The sequence below is a fragment of the Choristoneura fumiferana genome, chromosome 21 (genome assembly GCF_025370935.1).
Source record: "Choristoneura fumiferana chromosome 21, NRCan_CFum_1, whole genome shotgun sequence".
NCBI lineage: Eukaryota > Metazoa > Arthropoda > Insecta > Lepidoptera > Tortricidae > Choristoneura > Choristoneura fumiferana.
Window position 1 is genome coordinate 12,962,968 of NC_133492.1, and position 8,410 is coordinate 12,971,377.

General features: G+C 44.8%; 2 protein-coding genes across 2 annotated transcripts in view; one reads left to right on the top strand and one right to left on the bottom strand.

Moving 5' to 3' along the window:
* Positions 1-4,626: 4,626 nt before the first annotated feature.
* Positions 4,627-6,144, top strand: LOC141439738 (uncharacterized). Its single transcript, XM_074104107.1, has 2 exons — positions 4,627-5,873; positions 6,117-6,144. Exon 1 carries the CDS (start codon positions 4,680-4,682, stop codon positions 5,847-5,849), a length of 1,170 nt encoding a protein of 389 aa, XP_073960208.1. The 5' UTR covers positions 4,627-4,679; the 3' UTR covers positions 5,850-5,873; positions 6,117-6,144.
* Positions 6,145-8,068: 1,924 nt separating this feature from the next.
* LOC141439943 (hemicentin-2-like) overlaps positions 8,069-8,410 on the bottom strand; it is a 70,475-nt gene continuing 70,133 nt past the window's right edge. Inside the window, exon 14 of the mRNA XM_074104407.1 lies at positions 8,069-8,125. Coding sequence (XP_073960508.1) covers positions 8,069-8,125 — 57 coding nt within the window. The remainder of the gene's footprint in view (positions 8,126-8,410) is intronic.

Genomic DNA, 8,410 nt, shown 5'->3' on the forward strand with positions numbered 1-8,410 from the left:
AACAGGAACTAGTTGGATGCGGCAGCACGGATCGATCGTTGTGGACTCTTTGCCTCCCATGTGTCCTGCAGCGGACGGCTTTCAGCCTTAGATCTTTCAGCTGATATGATAATGATGATGATGATTTTTTTAATCATTTCTGTAAATGCCTTATTCTATCGTCTTTTTTCTTACAATACCGATCGATTACTACGTTCTACGTGATTGTGTTCAATACAATCTATTTCAATCAATTCAATAACATGTCTAATTTATTCATAGAAAACTGTCATTTATTTACTCTCACGTTTAACTTATTTTCTCGCAAAAAACTAAGGAAGAATTCTTTGCTTAGCTGAAATCCATTAATTTTTAATTAATTTCATTTTAACTATTTTTTGTGTAATCGGAAATAGAGACACATTTGATGTAGGTATGAATTTCAATTTTCTATTCAATTTTTCTAACTTCAGGGTGATTCGGTTAATTTATGACCGCCGCCAAATTCCGCCCCAATAGGGACTGCGGTAGACGGGCACGGGGATGCCCGTCCCCCGATGTTTGGGTCCCCGAGCTGGAACGGATGAGGCAGGAGACACAAAGTCCTGAAGTCGGGTCCACAAACTGGGCGACCGCCGTGCTGCCGGGCTATAGATGCATAGAGTTCCTACAGCCCGGCTGCAAAACGACGATGAAAAGGAACACGCTGGGGTCTTTAGTGGGTTTACCGCCCCCCTGGAGGGGCGGGAATCCCACATAACCACCGGCCTTCCCGGGTCGGTGGCATCCATAAAGGATTATCCCCAGGCCAAAAAAAAAGTTGATTCGGGAGATGTGAGCAGGAGGGTGAATATTCGAGCGTTTCAACTGGTCGGTTAAACGTCATTCAATTACCATCCCACGCATTATTTCCACGTACTTATGCTAAAAATGGGGGTTTTGGGAATATAGTAAAAGTAGAAACGTAGCAGCAGGGGTCCACCGAAAACAGTAAACTTTGAAATTGTTCTATGAGAAAAAAAAGTTTGGGAACCTCTGAACTAAATGAATGGTTCGTCGTGAAACTAATACTATTTTTTACAATCGTACCGTCAGTACAGAGTTACTCCGTTTTGGGTTATTATTCGAGCATTTCATCCACCTCATTTTCGTGGTCACATAAGTTAAGATCACTTTCTTACTTGACATTAGGTACCGACGTTATAAAGGTTTCGGTCCTCCATCTTGTGAAAGAAACGTAACAGTAAATTCGGCATCAGAAGGTCAGCTTGCGTTCCAAATTTGAGTGACCAAGCGAGTTGGTTGACCTCAATTGACGATCCGCCGTGCTCGCCTATGATTGGCTTTGGAACTTGGAATAGGTAATGAAAATGAAAGCCATAACCTCTTTTGTGATTTCGGAACTTGTATCTCGGTGATAGTTTGTTTTTGTGGCAAAGAAATTGATGCTTGGTTGGTACTTAGGAATATTGAAGTTATTGTATTTTTTTTTAAGTATTAGTTTCAGGTTCTCATGTTTACGAAATTGTATCGGTGTCACATAAAATATTGAATTTTACTACTAATGATTTCCAACATTTCCATATATAAATATAGGTAGGTATATAAGTTATTTACTTATTTTGCTCTTTTCTTTTCTGAAAATGTGTACTCAATTGGTTTGGTATAAATAAGCCACATAATGGTGTTTAATGGTGTTCTAACTACTGTGATGTGATTGACATTATTATGTATAAAAAATATAAGAATTCTTATTGGAAGCACGTTTTATACCAACTTTCCTGGAATAAAAACTACATAATATAGGTATGCTATCAACTCTTTTATTTAAAATTTTACAATTAAAAATTAAACACAAATCACCCAAACTTAAGTACATATAGTATGCCAATAAAGATGATAAAACGGATGAAAGAGGAACAAATATTTTTCATACAATTATGATAGTTGCATAGAAAGTGGTACCCTATCCTTATCATTTTTGTTCTTTTTGTCGTATACTACTTCAAAGTTAAACAATAAGTACTTATATCTGGGGGGAAGGTTAAATAAGTGTTTTTCGGGTTTGTTTCCACCATACGCTACGGTGTACAGTCAAAGAAAATGAATCACGTACCAGGCTGGAGCCATGGCGCTGCTTACGTCATTGAGAAGGTTCCACGATTTAGTTTCCTAGACTGTACGACCTAGAGCAGAGCCATTATTGAGTTGGCTGAACGCCCTTGAGGTTAAAATGGGTAATGCAGGCAGATTTATTAGACAAGGAATTTGTTTGTTTTAAATCTTGCAAGTTAATTTTTGTTGTATTTAGTTGTATACTTACATATTATTATGTTGGACAACAACGCAAGTGTAGTTAGTAAAAATTATAATCAGCAAATAGTATATTTTTTATCGAGGGACTAAAATAAGCCAATATACCCGAGGTGGTTAGCCACCCGAGCTTTAGCGAGGATTTATATTGAATTTTAGTCTCGTGGTGAAAACTCTATTTTTCACTTCGATTGCGAGAAAAAAATAGTCAGTTTAGTACAAAAAGATTTAATCAAAAAATAAAAATAAATCTTTCTAGATTTCGGCGGCAAAAGATTATCAATTATGTCTTTTGCTCTTTGCTCGACATCATAATTTTCACTATCACTTGACGACATTCTAAGAATAATCAATTTATTTTACTTAATCGTTTACGATTTACGCTCTACAACAATTTCAAAGTTTTCGCGGTAAATATTTTTTTCCAACCAGACACAGACGTGACAAAATTGCATCGGCGAAATGGTCCATACACAAATGGAAAAATAGAATGGCGCCACCTTCTATGCGGAAAAAGCAGAGAACTAAGACCACGTAGACTAAGAACGTAACATTTTCGATATGAAAGTGGTCCACACACAATCTTATTTTTTGCAAGTAACTGGCTGTTTGAGTTTATCTAAGTCACTAGAAGTAAATCAAAAAATGAATAACTTTTACTCCCTAGGGACTAAAGTACTCGCTTTACTCCCGCCTCGTAAGGCTATATTGACCTACTTTTAGAGCATGAGAAGTGAAAAAGCCTGTATTAAAAATGTAATAAATTTTTATTATAATTTTATTTATACACATCACTTTGTCCATTTTAGTTAGATTGTTTTAGTTTAGTTGTTTTATTTCTTCTTTATATAATTATACAAAGAATTAGAAATGAACAGATAGCTATAAATTATCCCTTAAAACACATATTTCTAAAATAATTGACCCACTCCGCCAACTACCTAATCATCAAATAAAGCCGAAATCAAAACTCAATAAAGACGAAGTATACTAAATTTAAAACACGCAGCCTTTATTCAATTATTATCTACAATGTTTGAGCAATCAAAACATACGTTACAATATTTGTTACAATACCGAATGTACCTAAATAACCCTATAGTTTGTATAAAAATGACCCATTTGACACGAGGTGAAATTGAACTTTATAACAGGAGAAGGTGCGTGTCAGACAACCTCCTGGGCGGGGTCAGGTTTGTCCAGTGTTAATTTGCGACCGGTCGCCAACTGGATCGGGTCTGCCCCTATATTAATTGCCTGTCCGGCGGTTAACTTGGCGAATGGTCTGGGTGGAGCTCACAGTTTGCAATGACATCCCCGGCAAGACTGTTTGGACTCCTTCCCGTGGTTGCCGCCCGTTAACTGCCTGATTCTGCCGTAGGAAGCAGGTAGAACCAAAACAAACAGTCGCATCCTGGAACATCAGTTACCCTCCCATCCCACTTATCCCGTACAATCAGCTGCAGGCGATGAAGTGGCCTGTCGCCGCGGGCTTCATATCCGAAATAATAGGATATGAAGTGGTAGAATGCCACCTGCGTGTTTGTGCCGTGCGCGGGGACCCGTACGGATGGAGAACGAGATCCTGGTAGGTTGAGCTTGACGGGGGTCGTCGCCCTCAGAAGGCAACACGCCACTTTGGCTCGGGATTCATCTCACACGGGCGGTCGGGACCTAGCCAGTCACGATCAATCGGCTGTCGTATCCAGTAGACTGGATGCGGGCGAGGGTTCTGGGGTGCGGAGGTCGGTAGTCGGCGAGGCACAAACCCAATGCAGTCCACAACAAGCTGCTGCGGGGGAGGCAACGTGCGGACTCATCTGGCAGCCCACTTTGGAACCCTATATCCTGCTGGTAGCCCTGGTGGGTCAAACCATCCCCAGTTGAGGGCTCCGTGGAGGGTGGGGAGCCAGCGGACGAAGAACAACCGAGGATTCATGGACTCCAAAAGTTGTTGTACGAAGAGTAGGGAGGCCGGACCCGTAGGGGATGAGGCAAAAAAGACTGTGGAAAGGTGCGACGTGTCCCTGTCACTGACAGAGACGCGGGAGCCGGACCCAGTTCTAAAAAGGGACCCGTTGGGTTCACTAAGGCGCGTGGCACTGGTGTCAAGGCGCATCGAACGAAGGGCGAAAAGTGCGGTGGCGCTGCTCCCCAAAAGGTACAGCCCGACCTCTTCCCGAAGGGTCGAAGAGAGGGCGCACAGTTCCCCCTGCAAAGGGGTCGACCTGTGTCGTTGCCGGTAAGGGGAAACGCGTAACTGCGCCTAGTAGCAGGAAGGCGGTGGCCCCACCACAACCAAATCCGGTTCAGCCGAATCCGGCCTCTGGGAGGGAGCGCAAACACCTACGGGTACGAGCGCGCCTTCCTACGAGGGTTGGACGAAGATGAGCAGGAGGAGGAAGAGGAGGGCGAAGGAAATCCTGAGAGCGTTGGGACCCCTGGAAGACAGCTCGTCTGAAGGTGGAACCCCGGCAGCGCCCACAGGAAATCCTGCACCGCAAAAAAGGCCACTGGCGACAACTGGCGGACCTTCTCAATCTGCTAGAGACTCCAAAAGGACGAAGGTGGCGGAGTCGTATGCGGAGATTTTGGCGGGTGAGAGGGCTGCCATTGTCCCGGTGGACTTTCCGGCCGAACGAGTCCTGATGGGGCATGTCGGGGCCATACAGGAGGCTGTGATCACACGCCTGCTGGATGCCCCCGACCCGCTTCCACAGTTGACCTTCGGCAACATCGTGGGAGGGGCACTGCATGTTGGCTGCAATAACGCAGAGTCCTTTGCATGGCTCAGCTCAGCAATTGGGGAGGGTGAAATTGCTGGGATGAGCCTGAAAGTCGTGTACGCCAGGGATCTTCCGAAGCCGGTCAAAATGGCATGGAAGACGAAGATCGTTGGAGTACAGGACAGCAGGACGCTGCTGCGGCTGCTGCAGCGCTTCAACCCGAGGCTGCATACGGAGCAGTGGAAAGTGGTTGACACCATAGTGGCGGAAGCCAGCGCCCGGCGCATCATATTGATGGACCGGGAGTCGGCTGAAGTCATTAAGGAAGCCGGCTACTGTCTACACTCTGGGATCGACGTCAGCTCCTTCAAGCTTCTGGATGACGCGGAGAAGACGCTTGGAGGGGGTGGCGACGATCAGAGTACTGCTCGCGGCAAAGCCAAAGCTAACCCTGGGATAGCTGGTGCTGCTGCCGATGGTGTTGAGGTGAACCCTGAGCACGCCAAGGAAGCTCCCGGTGATGCCAAAGTGGCTCCCGGTGACACCGAGGCTAGTTCTGGTGTAGCCGAGATACACTCGGTTGGTGCCCAGGCGGTCCCAGGCGAAGCTGAGGTGGGGGCGGCGGTGGTGATGGAGGTAGAGGATGTGGGGTCGGACAGTGGGGCTGACGGGGTGCGTGGGGTCGGGGGATCTTCTGTGACCTCGTCTCAGATTTCCCTGGCTGATCTGCGCGCTCTGTCAGAGCTATATCTGGACGGACCCACATCCCCTGCATCTCAAGAGGAGCCGCAGGAAAGGGCTGCTGACCTCAGCATGCCCAAGAAAAATTAAGAGGCCCAACATGGATGGTCTAAGGTGCGTACAAATTAATTTACAACACAATAAGGCTGCTACTGCAATTTTAGCAAAACAGTTAAAAAGTGAGCAATTCGATATCGCCTTGATACAAGAACCTTATGTATATAAAGGAGAAATAAGAGGCTTAGGCGGAACGGGAGGCATATTATTTCACTCCTGTTCCGAAAATAACGATATGAGGACGTGCATATATGTCAGAAACGGCATCAATGCCATGCCCTTGAATGCTTTCTGTTCCAGGGATCTTACAACCATCAAGATCCTAGGGGGGGGGAAGGTAAGGCCCTTATTTTCTCATCTGCCTACCTTCCCTATGAAGCGACGGACCCGATCACACCACTACTCCGGAGTCTTGTCGAGAACAGCAGCAAGGCGAACACCGGCCTAATTATTGGCTGTGACGCTAATGCTCACCATGTCATCTGGGGAGCTCGGACGTCAACAAAAGAGGAGAGAAGTTACTGGATTTTCTGGTGAGCTCTTCTTTACAAATTATGAATAAAGGCAATGACCCAACATTTGTTAACGCAAAAAGAGGTGAGGTTATTGATGTGACGTTGGCTACTAACAATATATGTAGGAACATTACGAAATGGCATGTATCCAATGAAACAACTTTATCGGATCACAGGTATATATGCTTTAGGTACAGAATTAACGAACCAATAAAAACTGTGCTTAAAAGGGAACCCTAGGAACACGGACTGGTTGTCTTTTAAGAAAGATCTAAAAGTGGAACTAGGTGACCCTAAAGGTAAGCTCAATTCTATAATAGACATCGAGTTTGAAGCGGACAACATAGTCCGAGCCATCAATAATGCTTGGACTAATAACTGCCCGGAAAAAAAGACTGGGGCAAAGAAAGTCCCATGGTGGAACCCTGATATCGCGAGACTCAGGAAAGAAACCAGGGCGATCTTCAATGATGCAAAGGCTTCAAAAAACTTTGAGACCTATGCAAAAAAGCTCACAGAATACAATAAAGCTGTGAGAAAAGCAAAAAGGAAAGCATGGAAAGACCACTGCGACCAAATAGGTTCAATACCAGAAGGAATGAGGCTCACGAAGGCTCTAGCTACAACCAGATCGGTCCCATTAACTACCATAAAAGGGAAAGATGGGAACGTGACGGAGACAGGCATAGAGACACTAAAAATAATGTATGAGACACATTTCCCAGGCTCTATTATACATCAGAGCAGAACCGATAGTAACTCAATCAGTGCTGCTGAACAAGTGGGCACTACCACAAGGCACAATTGGGATACTGCCAAAAAAGTAGTAGATCACGATAAGTTAAAGTGGGCTTTGTCCACCTTTCGCCCTTATAAAACACCAGGACCAGATGGTGTTTATCCAGTTCTACTACAAGAAGGAGCTAATGTACTTATACCACATCTTAGTAGATTGTACAGAGCATGCCTAGCCTTCGGACACGTACCGCGTGTGTGGAGACAAGTTAAGGTAATCTACCTTCCAAAACCTGGTAAGGCAGATTATAATGATGCCAAATCATATAGGCCAATAAGCCTGTCATCATTCTTCCTGAAAACATTGGAAAAATTGGTTGACAGATACATAAGGGACGGACCGCTAAAACGGCATCCACTGCATAAAATGCAATGCGCCTACCAACCGGGGAAGTCGACAGAATCAGCGATACACCTGGTAGTAAGCAAAGCGGAACAGGCAATAGAGAATAAAGAGCTCTGCCTGGCTGCGTTTCTGGACGTGGAAGGAGCATTTGATCGTACAACGTATCATGCCATCAAAACTGCTGCGGATAGACATGGCATTGAACCCACTATCTGCAGATGGATGGAAAGAATGCTCAACAGCAGACTGATAACTTCAACCTTGCTAGGAGAAGAATTATCAGCCACAGCCACAAAAGGATGCCCTCAAGGAGGGGTTTTATCGCCCACGCTATGGAGCTTGGTGATAAACTCGCTACTAGAGGATCTCAACACAGGCCCAGTACAAACAGTGGGTTATGCAGATGACCTAGTAATACTTGTCAATGGGAAATTCCCAAACACAGTATCGGGAATCATGAACGTAGCTCTAAACAAAGTAGAGAGGTGGTGCAAAGAATATCACCTCTCCATAAATCCGAGCAAAACGGTGGTAATACCATTACCAGAAAAAGGGACCTAAAAAGCATACAGACTTTAAGAATGTATGACAGGGAACTAAGACTTTCCAATGAAGTAAAATATCTTGGAATAATCCTTGATAAAGGGACTTAACTGGAAAAAACAGGTGGAATACACAGTGACCAAAGCGACGAGAGTTTTTGGCATGTGTAGATCCGCATATGGAAAAAACATGGGGACTGAACCCAAAAGTACTGAGATGGATCTACACCATAATGGTGAGACCCATCATACTGTATGCGGTGCCTCGCCTGGTGGCCTAGGGCACAACTAAGCACATGTAGGAATCTACTGGCAAAAATCCAGAGAATGGCCTGCATGCTATCACAGGGGCGTTCAAAACAACGCCGACAGCAGCAATGGAAGTCTTACTGGACT

What these genes read in the sequence shown, in the direction of transcription:
- LOC141439738 (XM_074104107.1), top strand. Translation starts at nt 4,680, where the DNA reads ATGAGCAGGAGGAGGAAGAGGAGGGCGAAGGAAATCCTGAGAGCGTTG.